The sequence below is a fragment of the Myxine glutinosa genome, chromosome 1, assembly GCF_964187855.1.
Source record: "Myxine glutinosa chromosome 1, kmMyxGlut1.1, whole genome shotgun sequence".
Classification (NCBI taxonomy): domain Eukaryota; kingdom Metazoa; phylum Chordata; class Myxini; order Myxiniformes; family Myxinidae; genus Myxine; species Myxine glutinosa.
In genome coordinates this window covers 100,163,931-100,188,930 of record NC_136261.1, presented here as the reverse complement: position 1 = coordinate 100,188,930, position 25,000 = coordinate 100,163,931, and the positions used below count along the sequence as shown (strand labels likewise).

The following is a 25,000-nucleotide window of genomic DNA, read 5'->3' as shown; positions in this document are numbered from 1 at the left end:
TTGCCTAGCAATAGACAGTTTGCCTAGTAACAGAGCCAAATACATGAAATCCTCGACAATTCCCGATGTGTTAATTGAAACACTCAAATCAAGAGTTTTTAATTATCAACTTGTAAAACTCTGGATTTCATAGAGTATTTTTCCATTATCTCTGATTCATCTTTAGCTACATAGGGTTGAGCAAAGTCCCCTGCCTGCCACAAGGAATTCACTCTAGCTACGTTTGGGGTGAGCCAAGTCCCTCCCTATGGAGTTGGGGCGATGGATCCTCGACAATAAGCCAACTAACTCTATGGCCCGTCCCAAGATTAACTTTAAGGTTTACCCCGGCAGAGAGAAAGAAAAGTCACAGATGGTATTGAAAGAAAAGAAAGAAAAAAATCAAAGGAAATAGTGAAAGAAAGAAGGAAATCAAAGGAGGTATGTTCCAAAGCAGCATTAAAGGTTCAATTTTTGTTCCACTACACACACTTGCAGGCCTCCACAAGATATATTGAGGTGATGTAAAAGTTTTGATTTTACAAATGCTTTGCCTGTCCAGCAATTTCTCAAAAATAATTTTGCAAAATATTTCAAAGGCAAAATTATTTCCAAAGCATTAGGGTGGACTAACTCCATTGTATAAGAAGCAGAAAGCAGCCAAAGACACCAACATTCAAGACCTTTAAAACTTAATTTCCCATAGCAAATTGGTAACAGGTGTTTTTCTTTATTATTCAATGAAAACAAAGTGCTAGTGATGCCTTTGAGCTTTAGGAGGCAACCCAATACAATAAGATGCTGTGGTGATCATCGCCTTTATTAATGACACAAAACGATTCCCCCCTGATTCCCGTTTTAGGATTTGCGCGGATCTACTTTTTCCGGCACCCTCTTCCGGCACGACGTTCCTCAGTCAGTTAACTTTGTTTTGCACGATGCTTCCCAATCTTCACCACTCGCGCTGTTCTGACTCCCACGTCATGGAATTGTCAGTTTCCTCCAGGACAGTGTCTATCTCGTTCATGGTTAAATGAGTCAGCTTTCAGAGATATTCTATCAGGCCAGCTGTGCATGATTTCATTAGCAAAGTGGTAATGGGGTCAGACGCCAGGTAAGGAGGTGGTGGGATGTTTCGAACAGGGATGTCTCGTGCAGGACTTTCTCGTACAGGGATGTCTTTTCCCAGACCACCATATGTTTTTTGCCTGTACCTGCATTGCAAAACTTGCTGATACACACGCAAATTAAAACATTTTAAGCATCCAATAACAATGATGATCAGAGATTAGGAGTTCCACCGCAACCATTAACCAGTGCACTATCTTGGCCCTCCCCAACCTCTGAAGATGCTTTCCCAACCAGGCGCCTATTTTGCATTATAATTGCGTGCATTTTCACGACAGTATCTAGCATCTCTCTGCGGCAGCATAATTATTTGCTTCTTGTTCGGATGGAACAGCGCTATCACCTCCCCCCCCCCCCTACCCCGAAGGATGAGGAATAACTTCATTGTTGCGATACAAAAAGTACCTGATGGAGTCATGTTCACCTGGGCTGCAGTGCTGTGGTCCACCTCCAATTCTTCACCAACACCCAGTCACCTGGTTGGTCAGGGTGGCATTGTTCTGTAGCTGGGTTGGGCATTGCTTCCTTGACCTGCACGTGGAAAACGAGTGCAATTTTTGTTAACTTTACAAAATCCAACACTGTTCCATCCATTGAGTGTATGTCCATTTTTGGCTTTGTCCACCAGTGCCGTTACTGGCAAATTCATTTTTGTTTCTTCCTCCTCTTGCCCGGTGCATACCATGTCTGAAGAACTGTCTTTACCATGCCCCCCCCCCCCCCCTCACATAAACCGAACGTGCAAGTTACGGCAAAATCCCTTTTGGGGCAACGTGCCATCAACCACTCATTTCAAAAACAACAGTCTATAGCCACTTTTCCTTGTTACCATTCCTTTACCATAAACTACCTGATGGAGTCATGGTATGCACCATGGCATGGTTGAGACGAGACCTGCTCCCTGACCAGCTTTCTCCCTCTGTCTGGCTGGGATGATGTGACACCAGGTCCATCGTATGTTAGCCCATCTTGTCCTCATGATCTTTCCACGTCACGTATTAGCTCAACCGGCTCAGGTCTCCCTGCTTCGCCAAAGGACAAAGCTGAATTGAGCTTGTTGGAAAACCAACAAAGTGCTCCATTGTGTAAAGTAAAAACGGACTCAAAAGCAGATGAGGATGACATGGAGGAGTGCCACATTGTCGGTTATGTAAAACCGCGGTGTGTAGAAACGGACTCAAAAGCAGATGAGGATGACATGGAGGAGTGCCGCATTTTCGGTTGTGTAAAACCACGGTGTATAGAAACACTCAAAAGCAGATGACGATGACATGGAGGAGTGCCTCATTGTCGGTTATCTAAAACCATGGTGTGAGCGGACACCTGAACTCGTCACTTTTTCTTCGGATTCTGAATCGGAACAGCCAGGTCCTTCATTTGCTACATGCAATACAAAAGCAGAAATGTTGACACTGTCAGCAACCTCGAGGACCGTTAGTGGATAAGATTCAACAGGGAAGGGGCTGAGGCAGTACCTGGTGTCAGCTTTGCCATCGAGGTTGACAGAATACAAAGTCCTAATAAAAACCCCAAAGTGTAGCAAATATTGTCAGCAATACACCAAAAGTCTGCTGCTATATGTAGGTATGAATAAGGACACATTTATGGCAAAATAATCTTCTGTTGCATCTGTCTTTGGAAGGCAGCTGTTTCATAGAAAGAGTGCTGCAAGGAATGCAGTTCCCAAGAATTCCCACGCCTCCTCCCTCCCCTTCCCACGCCTCCTCCCCCCCTCCCTTCTCACGCCGCCTCCCCCCCCTTCCTACGCCTCCTCCCCTCCTCCCCCTTCCCACACCCTCTCCCTCCCACAGATCTTCCGATGTCCCTGCTCTCAAATGTTGTACTTGTGTGCTTCCCTCTCTCCCCATATTGTCTCCCACTCCCTTTAATGTTTTACGTGTCCGTTTTTTTTTGTTGTGTTTGATGTGCTAGCTCTTAAATGAGCCTCGATCGAGTATACAAACAAAAAAAAAACAAAAAAAACTATCAAGACCTTTCGTCCTCATTCTTAAAAGCAAAGCCTTGCCAACACACTTGCCACTGCAAAATGCTTCATTTTATATTACTTTCTCTTCCCAACTTGGCACTTACTCCAACCATCTTTAAACTTACTCTGACCACCTTTAAATAAAATCCGTTCTTTGGTCAAAACAAACAGATACAGTATACATAAACATTGGATTCATATTTCCAAAAACTGGCCCTAGGACACAATCTCCTCGAGCTACAAGGTCAATTCTCCCAAAATATACCAACATGAAGTTTAAAACCAATTAAACATTCACAGAACAATTCCCTCAGGGCACACACCTCGGCCCGCCAGCTCCAGACAGGTGTCCTCCCCAATTAGGTCAAGTTTCACCACCTAATGCTCGACAAATGGAACAAAACCCAACTTGCCAACCATTCTAGAGACGACCGATTTAAGCCTTGGCTTTGCCTCTGAAACACCAGGATGACGGTCTACAACACAATCGGATCAAAACTGCCGCTCCGGTGCTATTAATTTTGGTGGCCAAGTACATTATAATTAAGGTACCATTGCTCAACCCTCCTCTTCTACAAGTAGAACTCAAACCGTTAGCTTCGACACAGCTTTGTCCACCAGGCTGCGCGCTTCAGCCTTATCAGCAGTACATGCCATAACATATGACCCAGTACGGGAGAACAAGCAACATAGTTTCCCGAGTTGTGGCCTTCGGAAACTCTAAACTAGCCAGCAGGCACCTTGACTTTTAGAACAAACCTTTTTTCAGGCCACTACAAAAAGTAAAGCTATTGTCCATAGATATACGTTCACCAAGATTACATGGGACTCGACAACCAGTACTGCCCCGTGGAGAAAGGCATTGGAGACTACTCTTCTCTACCTGCATCTACCTTGGGTAGAATTTGGCACAAATCCCAAAGTTTTTCACTTCAAACCGACTGTCAATTAATATTCCGCTATCCAACAATTCTCTTCATTGTAGACCCAGACTAATAGCTTTAGCATGGAGGTTGTGGACATCCACTTCACAAATCCACATCACAGCTGGTGCCACTTGTACATCTCGATCTTCATTTTGCCCTCTAGTCTAGGCACTTAACTTTTGACATTCATTTGCAATGTTATTGGATTTAACTCATTTAACTCACAACAAGATCTTCCTTCAGACTCGTTTTTCCCCAGGTTGATCTCATGGCCTCTCCTTCGCTGGTGCCTCCATGGGCCTGTGGATAAAATGCTCTAAAAAAACACTTGCAAATCAATTAGTCCCATTGTTGCATGTTCATTTGCTTTTGTGCAAATTATTAATAGGAGGACGTTTCAAATGTTCCACAACAATTCACAGCATGTGACTACAACAGGTGACTCATCCACCTCCCTTTAAAGTCCCTTGGCGCCCTCTCAATGGTGTTAGATGCGGTGTGTGTGTGTGTGTGTGTGTGTGTGTGTGTGTGTGTGTGTGTGTGTGTGTGTGTGTGTGTGTGTGTGTGTGTGTGTGTGTGTGTGTGTGTGTGTGTGTGTGTGTGTGTGTGTGTGTGTGTGTGTGTGTGTGTGTGTGTGTGCGCGCGCGCGCGTTCGCATGATAATGTAAAGCGCCACGAGGGTCGTTAACTCTGCTTGATGGGGCTATATAAGACTCCTTTATTATTAATATTGTTATTATTATTACTTAGATCACTTGAAAATTAATAATTAACAGATATCCCAATTTGTATCATCTTTCCCACGAAAATTAAATCTACTTGTCTGACGCACCCGGTCTGTCCAGAAAATTTTTGAGAGACCCCAAACATGTCACAACAGATGGGCTGTCCAATTCTGAAATCTCACGAAAAAAATTCTGAGGTTTCAGTGTAACAGACGGGCAAACCCCAAAGCCCCAAACGCCATCACTACACACACGGCACCCACATGCCCAGCAACACCAGCCCCCAGACAAAGCCCCCTGTTACGTGCTCCTCCCCATACCCCGGTCACGGTGTACCTCCCAGCCCCGAAAGGAGTCATGGCAGAAAGATGTTCTTCTGGGTGTCAATGACCAATGGTGAAACCACTCCAATTGTTACCAAAAAAACAAGTATTGTATTAAGGTCACACAAGAATAACAGTACAAGAACAATATGAATCAATTGTACAACAAATATTATATCATTCCTATAATGGTACCATCAGTTTCTTACAATATAACTCGCTGTGCTCCAAGTGAGTGAAAAGAACATTCCCACCGTCTGTCCCGGCACCAAGCCAAAGTCGATCCACGCTCCTGTGATCGCAAGAACGATGTCGTATCGAGACCAGAATCCAGTTCGGCTGACAGTCACGCTGCCATCGAGGCACAAAGGTGCCCTCAAAAGGCAACTGTGAAATCACACCTTCGGGTATGAACGTTCAACGGCTCCCAAACGGAGAACCACAAATTCCCAATCGAAATCCACATTACACGTGCAAACCAGGCTAACGGCTGGGTGCGGTGAAATGGCTGGAGCGAGGTGAAAAGGCTGAAGCGATGCGAAAAGGCGGGAGCGAGGCTAAATGGCCGACGGGCCCTTACTGGAGGCGTACCTGCACTCCAGCGATTCTCTTCAGAATCAACCGCAAAACCCGACACGCAGGTTTATCTGTCACAGCAATAACCACTGTCGCAGGAATCCCTTTCCCGGGAAACCCAAAGTTCGCTCGTGACCCCCATTCGCCAGTGTCTCCTCGAGACCTCAAAGCAGCTCGGCTTTTCTTCCCGACCTCTCTTGCTCCGCCTCTTTTTCCTCTTCCTCTTCGTCCGGTTTTCTCCCGAGCCGGTTTCCGGTTTCTTTTAAAACACTAATTTTTTTACCTTTTGAAAACAGTTATCTCCATTTCACTTAAACGATAACAATAATAGTACATGGAACCAAAAATGCTTACAGTGGATGAAAACCACAACGACGGAAGTGACGAATCCGTAACACTTCCCCCCCCCCCCCCCTCAACAAAGAAAGTTTGAACATAGTGAAAATTTTCTTTTCATGCAAAATCCCTTTTTAACAAACAAAAGTAAAACTCACACCCAAATGATCAATTCACATGAGCACAATAATTAATATTCCCCAGAATAAAGCAACAAAACTTCCAAACAACCTACAGGAATTTTCAAAGTTATTTCACTCTGGATAAAGCATCAGCAACGACATTGTCCCTGCCCTTTACATGCTCAATTTCCAAGTTGAACTTCTGCAAAGCCAAACTCCATCTCATCAACCTCTGATTTTTATTTTTCATTTTTTGAATGAAGGTTAAGGGGTTGCGATCAGTGAAGAGTTTTAACTCTGGATTCTCTTGCACCCCGACTACAGGTGAGACAGGAACCATTTTTTCCACAGGCTTCCTCTCATAATATTTCTTCAGTCGGTTGACATGACACAGCTGCTGCTTTTTCTGTCGGTCGGTCGGGAGTTGTCACCACGTAATCTGTTTCATTAACCCTCCTTTCGATTGCATAGGGACCAAAATACCCAGCCTGTCTTGGCTGACCTGGAACAGGAAGCAACACTAACACCCAGTCCTCAGGACTGAAATTTCTTATCTGAGATTTCTTGTCATGTCTCACTTTCATTTTATCCTGTCACAAGTTTCTTCTCGCAACTTCACAAGCCTTTGCCAATCTGTGCCTAACCGTTGACGCATACTCCACCACTGTTGACTGCGACTCCTCCTGTAGCCACTGTTCTTTCACCAATTTCAATGGTCCTCGCACTGCGTGTCCAAACACAAGTTCAAAAGGACTGAATCCCAATGACTCCTGAACGGATTCCCTCGTAGCAAACAACAATAAGGGTATTCCTTCATCCCAATCCTTGTCACATTCAAAACAATACGTTCTGATCATATTCTTCAATGTCTGGTGAAACCTTTCCAAGGCCCCTTGGCTCTCGGGATGGTAAGTACTTGATCTTACTTGATCCACTCCCAACAGGTGTACCACTTGCTGAAAAAGCATTGACATGAAATTGGAACCCTGATCAGACTGGATGACCTGAGGTAGGCCAACCAATGTGAAAAATTTAATCAAGGCCTTTGCAATAACTGCCGCAGTAATTTTTCTAAGAGGCACTGCTTCTGGGAACCTCGTGGAAGCGCACATGATGGTCAGCAAATACTGATGTCCAGCCTTAGTTTTAGGTAAAGGGCCTACACAGTCAATAATGACGGCTGAATGGCTCTTCAAAAGCGGGAATTGGTTTTAAAGGTGCGGATGGGACTTTCTGATTCGGTTTTCCCATCAGCTGGCAAGAATGGCAAGATTTACAGAACTCCGCCACATCACGTCGCAATCCTGGCCAGAAAAAATGTACCAATATTCTGTCACAGGTCTTGTTCACTCCAAGGTGCCCGGCCAAAGGTGTCTCATGCGCCAAACTCTATCTCCTTCCGGTACGGCGGTGGCACCACAATTTGGCAATGAACTTTCCACTCATCATTTGCTGGCACCTCCGGTGGTCTCCATTTTCTCATAAGTATTTCCCCTTTCATGAAGTAACCAACAGGTATCTTCATAGCCTCTTCCTCTGTAATGGCTTTATCAATCAAACTCCGAATCTCCGTGTTCTTCAACAAGTCTCTTTCGGACCAGCACCGTTTGTTCAACCTCGTTCCCAGATGTCTCCGACGGACACTCCATTTCCTCTTTTGTTCCAGATGCCACTTTTTCCTTAAGTTCCTTGATGTCACTCCCTTTCCTATTACCTCTTTCAGAATTTTCCTCCAATACCTCTAAGGAACCCAAATCCACATCGCCTTCCTTCTCCTTCTCTTCAGAGCGCTTCCTTCCCATAGCACGGGTCACTGCACAGGATGGAAAGATACCCGGAATCTCAGCAAGTCGCTCTTGTACAACAGCTCACAACTCCGCACTCTACCATCTGTCACTCTTCCTCGACAGCATATTCACAAGACCAACAAGCCACGACATATACCCAATAGTATATGACAATGTATGACTGCTTGATCAAACATCAACCACAACCCATCCTGGCACTCCAAGAGCTCCCCCAAGCCTTTCCAGTTTCATAGAAACATACTCCATATCGCATACATGTACATATACACATCATATACCACATCTCTGGAGTGGTTCACAACATGACAATACATGAGAACCCCACAATACGTGAGAATCAAACCGCAGGTTGCCGCAATTCCGCCTGCAGGCACACCTGTCGAGACATTATCAGACTGTCCGCAAAGTCACATTCATAATTATCTTTCACACCTTATGCACACCACGTGAACCGAACCAATCTATGCAACCATATACCACTCTGACATCTCCCCGCATGGCATGTTTTCCGCCCTCACGCCCTGCCCCAACTCAACAACAAGCACCAGCATCCAACAGGAGACAGTGTTACGGAGCAGGTTTCGGTCTCTCTTGAACTGCTGGTAGTCCCTTGAGGGACGCGTCTTGGTCATAAATCGCTCAGCAAGTCGCTCCAGCCCACGAGAGTACTCGAGCTCAATTTCCCCTGCTCGTCCGGCTTCTTGTCCGCGTCCTCTTCTCCTCAGCTCTCGTCATCCTATTTGAAATCCGTGTTCCACCAATATAACTCCGTAGCCGGCTGCACGAACACAACCAGATAGGTGTGTGTGTGCGCGTGCTTTATTTTGGAATTGCAAGAAGCCAAATCTGTTTGATTTGTGAATATAGTGATGGATGCTGTGAAGAGAAACAGTTTGAGATGGTTTGGTCATGTGTTGAGGATGGATGAAAGTGACTGGTTGAGAAGAGTGATGGAAATGAATGTAGAAGGAAGTAGAGGACGGGGAAGACTGAGAAAGACTTGGCTAAAGATGGTCGAAGAAGAAATGCGGGCAAGGGGGTTAACAAGGGGAGATGCAGAAAATAGGGCAAAATGGAGAAGTTTGTCATGGGGACCGCAAGGCTAACCCCAATGGCCTTAAAATGCATGTTGTTGTTTGTTGTGTTGTATCTGGGTTAACTGATGAGGTGAGAGCTGATTGGTTATTCGCTTCATTCATATGAGATGTTGGTGGGTCTTGTTTTTTATTTATATCCATACATAGTCATGCCTCATGGAAGATACAGAACAAAGAATGGGTCAGGAAGCAACATAACAAAAGGAACAACAGAAAGAGAAGGGGGAATGCCAGAAACATGGCTGATGGAGAAAATAGACAGAGAGACAACAGGGGATGTGGTTAATTATGAGTAGGTGAGAATGCAAGGTATGGACATGGTGGATACAGAAGCTGATAAGATCGTTTTTAGGTGGGGGTTGATCTGACATTGTAGCGAACAGCTGTCATGAAGAACTGGAGGGAAGATCGAGGTTGAAGAGAATGTGGAAGTTGGTTCCACAGGTGGGAAAAAGTTACTGACGTGCGTCGTAATTCTGGATTTTGGGAGTTTTACTAGGACAGGGTTGCTGGTGGACCATGTGTGCCCTGTAGATAACTGGGGAGAGAGGGGGTGGGGAAGCCAAACCATGGAAAGGGCAGAGGGTGTAAACCAGAAACTAAGCGGAAGAAGACGGAGAACAATGACCTGTTGGTGATGGCAAAGTGATCGGCCCATAGACTCAGCTTCATTGCAGAAGATTCCAATGATCATCTTGAGGGCCGTGGTTGCCATGGTGTCATGCTGAGCATGGTGTGAGTCAAGGGTGTCAGCCGAGTGCGGAGAGCACTGTTCCATCAAACTGTGGATGAAGGCCTTGTAGGTTGACAGGAGTTTGGGTATATAAAGGAAGGTCTTTGCATGATGGAGGATGCCCAGTCATCAGCTGGCTTTTTGAGCCAACGTTAAAATGTGGTTTTCCCAAGAAAAATCATGACTGAGAGTAAGACTCATGAGGTTGAGTGACAATCTCCTTGAGAGGGTTGTTGAGAAAGTCCATCAGAGGGTTTGTGGTATGGTCTTTTTGGAGAGAGTGACTGGGAATTTTCTCGGTCAAAATACGTATTCCAAGTGTTTGACCAATTCATGATTTTGTCAAGGTCTGAAGAGAGGGAAGAGGCTGCTGCTTCTGTCGGAAGGATGAGGGATCTCACGGCACAGGTTAGAATCATCGGCAAATAGGTCAAGAGGATTTTTCAGAGAGTCAGATCATTAATGAAGATCATGAATAGGACTTGTCCCAGAACACTACCTTGGGGCACTCCATCCTTGGCAGGGAGAGGAGATGAAAGAATTGCGTTGAGGGCCACAGGTTGGCTACGACAGTAGAGGAAGTCAGAAAGTCATTTGTGGAGTTGGTCTTGGATGCCATAGGTACAGAATTTGGAGAGTATGGTGGGATGTCAGACCATATTGCTACGGTTTTTAGAACCTTCACTAGTAAATTTTAGTAAATGCATCCCTTATAAATGTTCCCCTGTAAATATCCCCATCAATTGGTTTGTTAAAGATCGCACCCTAGTTCGTCCATGTACAACACGTAGCGAACCATAGGACCTCTCCGTAGTTATTTCATTATTATGTGTTTCAGTTAAGGATCTGTTCCCAGTAGTTGAATCTGCGTTGCATTAATCAAATAAGATAGGCCCCATTCCGTCCATTTTGCTCTCCCTCTTCAAATTGTGGTACCTCGCTTGCCAACAGCGTTCGCCGCTGTTGCACTGGGCTGTTTACTGGCACCACGCCGCCATTAGCCATGCGGTCAAGCCGAGGATGGGGGCGGAGCCGCCAGAACAAGGTGTGGCACGTCGACTCATCATCGGAGGTGGAGTCAGCAAGCCCTTACCGACCAACCAGCGCCGCGGTGAGCCAACCGGTAGGCGTGTCATCAGAGCCGGCGGCTTGATTCCAAGACGAGCAATAAAAGCGGCTGCAAGGGACTGCTTCGGGGGTCGGGTGAGAAGGTACCAGAGGAGTGAAGGCAGGGAGAGACGTGATCCGGCAGATGAGGGAGGTACCAGGCGAGCGTACTGCTGGATCGTGAGGCAGAAGAGTGGGTCCTTGGCGGCGACAACAATACAGTAGTCAATTTACATTGTCCGACCGTGTGTGAAACCGAATACGTGAAGCTGCCGCTGGCTGTTCGCTTCCAGCCCGGAGCGTGGACCTGGAGCGGACCTCCTTGCTGTGCCTCTGCCAAACTTTCCAGCTCTGCTGTCCCACTTGGACCCTTCTCCTTCATCCAGTCATTCCTGCCTGCTATTCCCCTTTCGTGTAAGTCTGTTTGTCTGTCCTGTTTGTTTGTCCTTGGGTAATTTAAGGCTGCCCTGTGTATCTTCTTCTTCCGCTTCTTCTTCTTCTTCTTCTTCTTCTTCTGTATATTACTTGCGTTTCCTCCTCTTCTTTGGTTCTGTAAATAATTAATAAATGTCTGGTATTCCTTACTTTGGTTTCTTTTCCCCCGATCGCTTTCGTCCTGTCTCCAATTGAGTACCTGTGGCACGATTTGGCCAACGCTCAGAATCGGGTTAGTCCTTTGTTAATGGCTCGAGCAGCGGATTGCTAAACCGCTCGGCAAATACCATCTTGTCCGTGGTTCGAGCGGTACTTGTCTCACTGTTTTGCGGAGGGATTGGTTAAGGTATTTGGGAGAACACCTTGACCAATAACCCTGACCAATTTCACCCCGCAAAAGAGCGTTACAAGTACCAGGACTAGAGACGGCCAGCTTAACAGGCCAAGGGGATTAACCCCCCCCCCCCCCTTGCTAAGTGGAGTGCCGTCTCTGAGATCAGTAACAATATCAAAAGCACGAGATATGTCCACGGATGGCCCTGATCTCATGTCTGATATTGAGGGCCTCCATCCATTGTTGAGTGAGCAGAAGCAGTATGTCCAAGGTCGTGACCTGTTCTGAATCTGAATTGATTATCTGAGTTGAGGTCATTGGAGAAAATGAATTATTTCATGTCAACTGCGGTTTGATTCCATGACCTTGATTCCATGACCTAATGATTGGAAGTAAGCTAATAGGTCTGTATTTACAGGGTCAGTTTTTTCACCTTATGTAATGCGGTGATTGTGGATTTCCAAGCAGGTGGAATATGACCAAGTACAACAGACAGGGTGAAAGGAGCAGAGAGAGGAAGTGCAAGAGAAGCAGAGCCAGTTTGTATGACACGTGAGCTGACGCTGTCCAGTCCAGTTGTTGAATCAGAGGCGAGGGTTGCCAGAAACCTCTCCACCTTCTCTGGTGCAAAAAAAAGAAACGATAGTCCATGAGAAGGTGACTGTGACTGTGACTGTGTGGGTGACTGTGACTGTGTCTGTGACTGTCTCTGACTGTGTGACTTAGTTTGTGTGACTGTGACTCTGTGACTGTGACTGTGACTGTGTGTAACTGACTGTGACTGTCTGTGACTGTGTAACTGTGACTGACTGTGTGTGTGACTGTGACTGACTGTGTGTGTGACTGTGACTGTGTGTGACTGACTGACTGACTGTGTGTGTGACTGTGACTGACTGTGTGTGAGACTGTGACTGTGTGTGTGTGTGACTGTGTGTGTGACTGTGACTGTGTGTGTGACTGTGACTGTGTGTGTGACTGACTGTGTGTGACTGTGACTGTGTGTGTGTGACTGTGACTGTGTGTGTGAGACTGTGACTGTGTGTGTGAGACTGTGACTGTGTGTGTGAGACTGTGACTGTGTGTGTGAGACTGTGACTGTGTGTGTGAGACTGTGACTGTGTGTGTGAGACTGTGACTGTGTGTGTGAGACTGTGACTGTGTGTGTGAGACTGTGACTGTGTGTGTGAGACTGTGACTGTGTGTGTGAGACTGTGACTGTGTGTGTGAGACTGTGACTGTGTGTGTGAGACTGTGACTGTGTGTGTGAGACTGTGACTGTGTGTGAGACTGTGACTGTGTGTGTGAGACTGTGACTGTGTGTGTGAGACTGTGACTGTGTGTGTGAGACTGTGACTGTGTGTGTGAGACTGTGACTGTGTGTGTGAGACTGTGACTGTGTGTGTGAGACTGTGACTGTGTGTGTGAGACTGTGACTGTGTGTGTGAGACTGTGACTGTGTGTGTGAGACTGTGACTGTGTGTGTGAGACTGTGACTGTGTGTGTGTGAGACTGTGACTGTGTGTGTGTGAGACTGTGACTGTGTGTGTGTGAGACTGTGACTGTGTGTGTGTGAGACTGTGACTGTGTGTGTGTGAGACTGTGACTGTGTGTGTGTGAGACTGTGACTGTGTGTGTGTGAGACTGTGACTGTGTGTGTGTGAGACTGTGACTGTGTGTGTGTGAGACTGTGACTGTGTGTGTGTGAGACTGTGACTGTGTGTGTGTGAGACTGTGACTGTGTGTGTGTGAGACTGTGACTGTGTGTGTGTGAGACTGTGACTGTGTGTGTGTGACAGTGGGTTTGGGGATACAATATTTGGACGCAAACACAGAACTGAGGCATTCGGCCTTTTCACAAGCAGTCAGCTGTGGTAACATTTGAAGAGAGTGCATGGGTGGAAGGGGAGTAGTATATGCAAGAGACACATGCTTAACAAGGTGCCACCAATTTGTTGAGTGAGACGAGATTTAAAGTTGAATATTGAGGTTGGCCCAGATGATTTCTGGCTCTCCTGAGAGTGAACAAACACTTGTTGCAGGCTTTGTGGTATGAACTGAGGTTGCCGATAGTCAGATTTGTCTTCCAGGAGTAGAATGCAATTTACTTCAAGGCAACTGCCTCACCACAGGATTCAGTATACCATGGGCAGGAGGATGGGCATGATAGTGAAAAAAGTTCTGGGGTACCGTCTGCTTGTTGCACGTTTTTGTATATATTGTTACGGATCGCGGTTAGATGTTATTTACCGAGCGGTGGTATTGCCGCGACCTAACAGTTCCCCCGATTCTTCCCCAACTCACCCGATTCCACCCGAACGTTGGCCAAATCGCGCTACGCTAAATCAATGATGGAAAGGACACAACGACTGGGATAGATGAAACGATGCAAGGGGTACAGTTCTCAAGACCTCCGGAGGAGGATATAATTACAGTGGGGGAGAAAAGGGGTAGATTACAAGGTAGAGTGAGGTAAAAGACACAGAAGAGATAGGCACTTAGATACAATCTTATCTATCCCAGACAGACCACAGACAAACAGAACAAGGCTGACTTACACAGGGATTGATGGCAGGGAAGGACAGGTAGGTTGATAGCACAAGGTGCACCTTGGCTCGGGGACAGGATCAAGCACGGTCCAAGAGATGCAGGGAGGCCTCACAGCGCTCGGAGGTGGCGTCTTTCTTTCTCCAAGCTCAGCGCGCATCTGACGTCACCTCCCTCTTCCTGCGCATGCTCAGCGGGGAGTGACACGCCCTCGGCTGGTTGGCTCCGCCCCAGATGGAACCGGTCCGCCGCTTCCATTGGGTGCGGGGGTTACCGGGCTCCGCCCTTGACGAGGAGCTGACAGGGAGCCCCTATTTGGTAACCCCGTCGAGCACATGTTTGATGGCGGCTCGTGGGGAAGGCCTCGTGCCCTCCCAACACCCCCTACCAACCAAGCCGGAGTGAGGACGCGCACTCCCTGTGCACGCCGCCCCCATTGCTGTTGTTGTTGTTGTTGTTGTTTCTGAACCGTGAGGAAGAGCTGCGGGGAGGTAGTGGGAGGTCCTAAACTTCCTAACGGTGCCATACAATCACATTCTGGTGCAACGAAGGGTCAGAATTAATGGAAACGAATCCTTAACTGACATAGACTAAGAATAACTAGCAAGATGTCCTATAGTTGTCTACGTGAGATGCGGTGGACCTGGATGCGACATTTAATGGGGGGAAATAGGGGGAGGTCGGGTCTACAGAGTGTTGTTTACAGAAAATGGGACTAGGGACTAGGGAATGGGGGATTGGGGATAGTTGGGAAGTATTGAGGAAATAGGGGAATATTTACAAGCGGATATGGATGGATGCAAATCCCATATCCGCAACAATATATACAGACTTGGCATTTAATATGGAATTATTTTTTTTGTGGGGGTGAACTTACTTTTAAGATGACTTAGAACCAAAAGTTCATTGGAATTATGTTGAAATTATTCTAGATTTTGTTAACGTGACCTTTAAAAGAAACAAAAAACACATTTGACATTTCGAAGCAAATAAATTGATCCTTGAAAGTGATGTAAACTGATATCGAACTCAATTCATGGACAGTACTGTGTTAAACTTCTGTACGTTTTCCAGAAGTATCTCTTTATTTTGCACATTAGCCAAAAATTTTTAAAACAAAAACAAAAGTTAAAATTACGACTGGGATTATGGACAGTAAAATTACAGTTCAGTACTTCATGTACCCCCCATGAGCATTCAGGAGAGCGCGTACACTTTGAGGCATGCTGTTCACGAGATTTGCAAAGGTTTGGACAGGAATCGCTTGCCATGCAGTGACAATAGCCTGCTGCAATTCACGCACAGAGGCAGGCTGCTGGTCCAAGTTGTCGATTTGACACATTAATTCTGCCCACAAGTTCTCTATCGGATTCATATCCGGGGACATGGCAGGCCACTCCATATGCTCTACACCACGGTCCGCAAGAAAGTGTTGGATCATGCGAGCATGATGAGGCCGTGCATTGTCATCTTGGAAGACAAAGTTTCCTCGAAAGGCTGCATGAGCAGATGGAAGCAATGTTTCTTCCAGAATGGCCCTGTACTTGAACTGGTTCAGGTTCAGGTTCAGAACAACCAGGTCAGTTTTGCCCCCTGCATGAAAAGCAGCCCAAACAGTCACCCCACCACCTCCAGCTTGGACTCTTGGCACTATACAATCTTCGTTGTCGGCTTCATGCACTTGTCTGCGCACTCGGACGTGGCCATCTTGACGATAGACCAGAAATCTAGGCTCGTCACTGAAGATCATGTGATTCTAGTGTCCTGGCTGCCATTGACGGTGCTCTCTGGCCCACTGCAATCGGCGCTGGCAGTGTTGTCTGGTCAGGTGTGGCTTTCTCAGGGGAAGCCTGGCACGATAGCCTGCTTGAACCAGTCGTTGGTTGACTAGCCTTCTGGATGCAGGCACATTTGTCAGTTGCTGCCACTCAGCCCGAAGCCTATTAGCAGACTTGGTACGGCCATTGCAGACTAACCGGTGCAGCTGGCGATCATATCTCCTTGTGGTTCTGCAGGGACGTCCTGGCCTCGGTATTGGAGAAGGGACACCCTTCTGAGCATTTTGTTTCAGGATCTTTGACACCTGACCTTGAGTGATGCCATACTGCCGAACAATAGCACGCTGTTTCATGCCGGAATTTCGTAAAGCCACCACTCCATGACAAACAGCATTGTCGAGTTGACGGACCATCTCCAGAGGAAGCGGCAATAACTTTTGTAGACGTGCAGCAGTTGTTGTCCACTAATACAGAACGCAGCAATCCTTATATACCTGATTGTGAAGCCAATCGTCAAATGTACCTGTCCGTACATTTTGTCACTCCACCTGCGATATAATCCTGTTATTGACTTCTTGCTGTGACAGACAATCAGTGACATGGTTCTTTAAACAAAGAAATCACCGAAGCGTAAAAGAAACTCACCAGATTGATATACCGAGTTCAGAAAGTAAACCCAAGTCAAGAAAAAAAAAAAATTCCATATGAAATGCCAAGTCTGTATATACAGTACATTCAGAAAGTATTCAGACCCCTTCACTTTTTTCACATTTTGTTATGTTGCAGCCTTTTGCTGAAATCGTTTAAATTCATTTTTTCCCTCATCAATCTACACTCAATACCCCATAATGACAAAGACAAAACAGGTTTTAGAAAGTTTTGCAAATTTTTTTAAAATAAAAAACTAAAATATCACATTGACATAAGTATTCAGACCCTTTGTTATGACTAGACTACGGATTTTTATGTTAAGAAAATAGGCCTTTTATGTTTTGAAAAGCGGAAATATATTTTTTTTATGTGAAAAAATCCCGAAATATTTTTTCCCCCCGTTTTATTCATTTTTTATTATTACCAAGTTTTTCAGAAATCAGTCAAAAAAAAGAACAAAAAATGGTAAGCTTTTTCCTGCACAACATTAAGCACTCTGGGCTAGTAAACAGGTAAAAAATGATGCTCAGGTACCTTTATTGCAACCGCATTGTTTGATAAGTAGAGGACTAGAAGAAATTGACAAGATTGCCTTTTAGGAACCCTTTTAGGAACGGTTAAAGTAGGTGTTTGAAATCATTATCTTGGTAATGTTCTCCTTGGTGAGGCGGTGTCGGTGGTCGGTGAGGACGTTTCTGTAGACGGAGAAGGACCTTTCCACGTCGACGCTGACGATGAGGCAGTACCTCAAGAGGGGGATGTCGGCAAGCTTGACTCCAGCCGGTACACCAACCTCAGATCCGTGCTGATCTCCATCCAGGATCAAAGCCACTGTCCTCAGCACACCAATGTCGGGATTGCGCTGCAGCACCGCCTTGAACTTGGTGAGCAGGATCTCCTTACGGCAGCCTCGGATCTTTTCGAGCTCTTCCTTGGCCTGATCAAGGAGCTGGAAGGCCTTGACCAGCTCCATGCCGGCCTCCTCCAGCTGCTTAAGGATCTTCGGGATGAACGATACGTGGGCATTTAAGAAGACCAAACTGAGCTTGATGTCCGCCTTTCCGAACAGGTCCTTGGCACTCCGGATTGCCATCGCGTCGTCATCGTTCAGCTGGTCCACAATGTCCTTGACGGCCTCGAAGTGCTCGGCGTAAAACACCGCGGCGTCGATCCACGTCCTCCACCGAGTCAGAATGGGCTCCGGGGGGAGAGAAAGATTGGGCTGCTGCTCCTTCCAAAGGACAACACGCGACGGGGCTTTGACGAACACCTTCTTCGTCGTGGCAATCAGGTCGTTGACGTCCTTGAACATTTCTCGGACTGTCTCGCAGACACGGTGGAGCGCGTGGGCAACGCAAGTCACATGCAGCAAGTCCGGGAAGAGTTCCTTCAGGGCATGGCCGGCCTTAATCATATAGGCCGCGGCGTCGCTGACGAGGACCTTGAGGCACTCCGGCTTGAAATCAGGCCAAAGATAGCGCAGCGTGTCATTGACTGCACGCACGATCTCCCCGGAGTTGGTCTCCTCCAGAAACATGCACTGGACGAGGTGGGGACGAAAATACCCCTCCTTGGACAAGCGTCCCGCGATGATGTTGGCCACATATCGACCTGCTGAATCGGTCGTCTCGTCGACGGACAGCCAGATGGGCTGCTGTCCGAGGTCGGCACGGATCCCCGGCAAGGCCTCGTCGTAGCACTTGTCGAGGTAGTGCTTTCGAATCCAGATTTCATCGGGGATCTGGAGAGTGATGTGCTTCTCCAGGAACGACCGGAGGGCAGGGTTTTCCAATTTCGACCATGGGATGCCAGCAGCCAGCATGGCCTGGCACAGCTCCTGAGCCATGGCGTCGCACTTGTGCCTCTTTCCGCCACCAAAGTCCTCGATGGTGGCTTGCATGACCGTCCTCTTCTTCTTCAAGGCCAAGTTGCTCTTGTGGCGGTCTCCTCGGACATGCTGGGCCAGCTCAGACTTCTGCTTCGCCCGGAAAGTCTTTTCACAAGCTCGACAGAAAGCCGTGTCACTCGACACGTACTTGAAGGTGGCCCCATCGCCGCCAGCGTTGAATTCCTTCAGCCACTTGTCACGAAGAGCAGCACTCATCTTGATAGACTTGTTCACACTTTGTGTACACTCTCTCACTGTAGTACACCGCCTCACTGCTGTACACGCTGGGGACGCAACGCACGCAAGTGGACGCAACGTTTTGTTTTTGAGATCGATCGCAGTTAAAAATTTCGATCGCAGTTAAAAATTTCGAAAAATTCCCCAATTTATTTTAGCATTGCCAGACATTTTCGACCAAAAAGGGCATTTTATTTTATTTTTCCCGAAAAAGGGCGAAATATTTTTTTTCTCCGAAAATAGCAAAATAATTTTTTTGCGCACACAAAAGCCGTTTTATGTGAAAAAATATTTTTTATTTTTTCACATAAAAATCCGATGTGTAGACTTATGACACTTGAAATTTAGCTCAGGTGCCTCCCATTTGTCTTAATCATCTTTGAGATGTTTCTACACCTTGATTGGGGTCCACCTGTGGTAAATTCAATAGATTGGACATGATTTGGAAAGGCACACCTGTCTATATAAGGTCTCACAGCTGACAATGCATATCAGAGCAAAAACCAAACCATGAGGTCGAGGGAATTGCCTGCAGAGCTCAGAGACAGGATTGTGTCGAAGCACAGATCTGGGGAAGCCGTCAAAAAAAATTCTGCTGCATTGAAGGTTCCCAAGAGCACAGTGGCCTCCAAAATTCTTAAATGGAAGAAGTTTGGAACAACCAGGACTCTTCCTGGAGCTGGCCGCCCAGCCAAACTGAGCAATCGTGGGAGAAGGGTCTTGGTAATAGAGGTGACCAAGAACCCGGTGGTCACTCTGGCTGAGCTCCAGAGATCCTGTGTGAAGATGGGAGAAATTTCCAGAAGGACAACCATCACTGCAACACTCCACCGATCTGGGCTTTATGGCAAAGTGGCCAGACGGAAGCGTCTCCTGAGTGAAAGACACATGAAAAAGCTCTGCAGGCAATTCCTTCGACCTCATGGCTTGGTTTTTGCCCTGATATGCATTGTCAGCTGTGAGACCTTATATAGACAGGTGTGTGCCTTTCCAAATCATGTCCAATCAATCGAATTTCCCACAGGTGGACTCCAATCAAGGTGTCGAAACATCTCAAAGATCAAGAGAAATGGGATGCACCTGAGCTAAATTTAAAGTGTCATAGCAAAGGGTCTGAATACTTATGTCGATGTGATATTTCAGTTTTTTCTTTTTAATAAATTTGCAAAACTTTCTAAAATCCTGTTTTCTCTTTGTCATTATGGGGGTATTGTGTGTAGATTGATGAGGGAAAAAATGACTTTAAACGATTTCAGCATAAGGCTGCAACATAACGAAATGTGAAAAAAGTGAAGGGGTCTGAATACTTTCTGAATGCACTGTATTTTAAAATAATTATTATTTGGGGTTAGTTGTTCGTTCCTAGAGATTTGGCCAAATCTGTGTTGGGTTGGAGCGTTTTTTTCTTTTTGAAAAATAAAAAGTGGTACCGTATCTTTATTTATTTATTTATTTTTGTCTTTTTCTCATCTTTTTGTTTACTTTCAGCTCCCTGTTACCAGTTCATTCCTGCATTACCTAGTGCTGATTCAATGGTTGTTAACAATGTAAGTACTATCAATTGTGAAGGAACAAGTGTTATCGTCGTCTCGCACTAGTTTCTTTAGCCATTTGTTTACTGCAGAGCTGTTTGTTTGTTTTCACTATTGCAAAAACAGTAAGACATGTATGCACTAGTTCATTCGCTGCATTTAAAATATGTTGCCTTTTAATAAAAAATATTTTAAGTCTTCCAATTTGCTCATAAAATATAATATTTTTAATCGCTGTGTTTTAAGCTGAGCATCAAAATTGAGGTTTTGACCCATCGATCTTAAATGTTAAGCTTATTTTGGTGGCTGCACAGTTAGTCAGGTTCAGTATGTCCAGATTTAAAGTTTCGTTGGATTTTTTTGGGGGATTTGGAAAACTATATTTTTTTGGAAACTATATTGTATAGTCAGTCAGAAAACCAATGTTGCTATTTGCACAGACTCCTGTATGGCGGCCATCTTGGATTTTCAAAATTGCCGCCGTAGAACTCATTTTTCTCAATATCTCAGCTTCTAAATAACATAGAGCTTTGATTCTAACGGCTAAACATACATTTTCAAGGGCCCCGAATCCAATGGTAACAAGTTCGATAAGCTAGACATGACCATAGAGCTCCTATGTGGCGGCCATCTTGGATTTTTCAAACTGGCCGCCGTAAAATTGATGTTTCTCAGGATCTTATCTTCTAAATAAGACGGAGCTTTGATTTTTCTAAATCCCAAAAACAATCCAACGAAATCTAAAATCTGGACATGCTGAAGCTGACTGTGTCACTGGTCAGAAGTTGTATGAAGACTACGTGTCGGAGCGTATCAATGGAGATGTTAGCCTCTGGGCACCAGTCAAGAAGGAGAACAACAAGATGTTCACGTCTGGGAACAAGAGAACCACAGTGAAACTCAGAGACAGGACTGTGGATCTGAAGGAGACTAAGGAACTGTACGGAAGGCTCATGGTCCTTGCCAAGTCAAACAGACGTCAACCAGAAATATGCCATCGGAAATTACGAGTTCACTGTGACACCAAGAGCACTGTTCGCTCCAGATGGGACAATTCTTCCATGCACTGACAAGTCGAAGTTAATTCATTTCTTCGACAAGTTAGCAAGAGCAGAAATTCACCCCGAAGATCAGCAGCAGACACCAGCTGCAAGTGTTCTACAAGAAGATCCAATGGACACAAGAACTATGGCATCCACATCTAGTAAACCTACAAGTCGGAAGATTTCACACTTGTGGATGGGATGGTACTTGTGCATAAGCTGACAAAGAAACCAGCCACTGTAGTGAAAGTCAACGATCTGGGTGAATGCTTCAATGACAGACTCATGTCTCTAACAAAAGATTGTGATGAGATCATACTGGTCTTTGACACGTACAAAAACGATTCTCTGAAGAGTGCTACCAGGGCTAAAAGAAGGCAAGGAAAGGATGCAGTACAGTATCAAGTCAGAGATGACACCAACATCAAACACATCCCAATGAGCAGATTCCTTTCTCATGACAAAACAAAGGCTGATCTGGCAGCGAAAACTCTAGAATACAACAGTCACTCATCCAAGTTGATCATCACGTCTGCTTCAGGGCGAACTAGGAGCAACAGTGACCTGCTCTTCGAGGACAACAATCATGAAGAAGCTGACACCCTGTTGATCCACCAGGCCGTGCTGGCATCCCAGCGAAACCCACATGATGCGCAGTTGGTGTTCTTCTCTCTCGACACAGATGTCCTGGTACTAGTCATAGCAAACTATGACCTACTGCTGAGGAATACATCCATTTCCATGGCCTCTGGAATACTTCAAATAGAGCCACTGTGGACAGCTCTAGGGGTCGAAAGAGCAAAGGCGTTGCCAGCCTTTCATGCTTTCACAGGGGCAGACAACACTGGGAGGTTCTCTCGAATAGGCAAAGCAACCTGGCTGCATGTCTACCTCAAAGCAAGTGAAGATGTCAGACACCATGCGAATGCTTTCAGATGCAATTGAAGTGACTGAGGACATGTTGTCCACACTAGGTAACTTTGTATGTGCTGCTTACTCTCCAAATGGCATCCACATCGACAGCATCCCCGAACTACGATGGTATCTCTTTTGCAAACACATGGCAGAAAGTGACAGGCTTCCTCCTACTCTTGGAGCTCTCAAGCAGCACATCCTTAGAGTCCATATCCAAGCCAGAGTGTGGGGTCAGGCAAGCATTGCTCAACAGGATCCTCAGCTGAATCCCCTGCAAAACGGCTTTTACAAAGACACGGATGGACAAGTGAAACCAACCATAACTGAGGAGCCTCCAGCCCCCAAGGCCATCATTCAAATGGTTAGATGTCAGTGCAAAACAGACTGTTCTTCATCTAGATGTTCCTGCAGAACAAACAACTTGGCTTGTACAGACCTTTGTCAGTGTGATATCCAGTGCCAAAATGATGAGGACTCTCAAGATGTGATGAACGAAAGCGATGATGAGGATGATGATGACTTTACTCAATGATTAATAAAAGCTCTGTGCTCTTTAGAAGGTGAGTTACATCAGTTTTACGGCGGCCAGTTTGAAAAATCCAAGATGGCCGCCACATAGGAGCTCTATGGTCATGTCTAGCTTATCGAACTTGTTACCATTGGATTCGGGGCCCTTGAAAATGTATGTTTAGCCGTTAGAATCAAAGCTTTATGTTGTTTAGAAGCTGAGATATTGAGAAACATCAAGTTTACGGCGGCCAGTTTGAAAAATCCCAGATGGCCGCCACATAGGAGCTCTATGGTCATGTCTAGCTTATCGAACTTGTTACCATTGGATTCGGGGCCCTTGAAAATGTATGTTTAGCCGTTAGAATCAAAGCTTTATGTTGTTTAGAAGCTGAGATATTGAGAAACATCAATTTTACGGCGGCCAGTTTGAAAAATCCAAGATGGCCGCCACATAGGAGCTGTCTGGTCACGTCTAGCTTATCGAACTTGTTACCATTGGATTCGGGGCCCTTGAAAATGTATGTTTAGCCGTTAGAATCAAAGCTTTATGTTGTTTAGAAGCTGAGATATTGAGAAAAATTAGTTCTACGGCGGCAATTTTGAAAATCCAAGATGGCCGCCATACAGGAGTCTGTGCAAATAGCAACATTGGTTTTCTGACTGACTATACAATATAGTTTCCAAAAATATATCGTTTTCCAAATCCCCCAAAAATTCCAACGAAATTACATAGTGAACCTGACTAAGTAGCGAATGCTTCTATTCTCAGCCGGCCATCAAGATGGTAACTGTCAGCAGTTAAGCTAATCCTCAAAAGGATAGTTTGAGTGACCGTTCAAAATCTCGCGGCTGAGCTTGGCTCAGTGGAAATGTCGGGTTCTATTACCAATAATGTTTGTTTCCATTTTTCCATGCATCCACCTTGCATTTTCTACCCCATTGTTTTTGCTTCATTTTTCAGCAGAGCATGTCTGACATCGGGGTCACTCTCAAGTCTGCTCCTGTCGTTTCTCAAATACCAAACCCCCAAGTTGAGGTGGGTTGCCTCTTGAGAGGTTGTCCCAGATGTTTAATCATATTGAGTTTTTAAAACACCAAGTCTACTTTCCTTTGAATGAGTCTGTTATGAAGTGTGTTGGTTACTTCAGTGTTTGATTGCTTCGTCATTGGGCACAATTGGACACAACCTAGCTCTACATTACATTTGGTTATTTTCAGGTCATATCTTGACTGAAAGCATTGATTTCATTATTGATTTCATTTTTGTTACTTAAAAAAAATGTTTTTATCTGTTTTCTGCTTTGAATGAAATTAAGTCAGCTAAATGGCATAGATCAATCGTTGAGGTCTATATGATTTTGAACTTTATATACAGTGAAAAATTTCAACTTTGTATCCAGCATTAGAGCAGACAAAGATTTTAAACTGAAAACAATGATCTTTTCTACCCTCGTTCCTTTGTCCATCCCAATCCCCCTCCTCCCAAATTTCCAGTTCTCCCTCCTGACAGTTCTATTCTGTACCCATCTTGTCCACCCCAGGCATCCTTTCCTGTGGATTAAAATTGATGATTTTTCAGATGAAAATTGATATAAGAAGTTTGACCTTGAGTTGACCTTTAACCTTTCGACCTTAAAATAGTTGGTTTCCCAATGCAGTGATTCAATGTGCAAATGCTGTTCAACTTCCAAGTCAACCAGATGAAAATGGACACTTTTTCAAACAAAAATTGATGATTTTAGAAGTTTGACCTTGAGTTGACTTTTTGACACCAAAAAGAGTTGGTTTTCCAATTCCGTGATGTACAATGAAATTGCTGTTTAATTTTCAGGTTAATCGGATGAAAATTGATGATTTTTGAGATGAAAACTGATTTTAGAAGTTTGCCCTTGAGTTGACCTTTGACCTTTTCATCTCAAAATAGTTGCTTTCCCAATTCAGTGACTCGATATTCAAATGCTGTTCAATTTTCAAGTCAATCGAATGAAAAATGACAATTTTAGAAATTTGACCTCAAAATGACCTTTGACCTTTAACCTCAATCAACAGGCTTCACAAACAGACAGATAGAATAATGCACATGACCAACTAATATACTTGAAAAATCTTTGATTTTGCAAGTAAAAAACAAACAAATCAAATGTGTGTGCATGTAAACAGCATTCACTGATTTGATAACAATATAAATTTGACAAGTCAGGAGACGACGATGGTTCACGAGCGAGCGGTCGGTATTCAATGACAATCCTCAATGAGCACAGACACAGACAGACACAGACAGACACA

At 45.3% G+C, this 25,000-nt stretch overlaps 1 protein-coding gene across 3 annotated transcripts in view; it reads left to right on the top strand.

Annotated features, from left to right (window-relative positions):
* The window catches only part of LOC137426786 (UDP-N-acetylglucosamine transferase subunit ALG13), a 179,688-nt gene that overhangs the window by 114,053 nt on the left and 40,635 nt on the right, over positions 1-25,000 (top strand). For 2 of the 3 annotated variants that reach the window (XM_068115676.2, XM_078775122.1), the window contains 2 exons: positions 20,203-20,261; positions 23,676-23,750. In XM_068115676.2, the coding sequence (XP_067971777.2) occupies positions 20,203-20,261; positions 23,676-23,750 (134 nt within the window). The remainder of the gene's footprint in view (positions 1-20,202; positions 20,262-23,675; positions 23,751-25,000) is intronic. The other variant, XM_068115685.2, reaches the window with a different exon arrangement.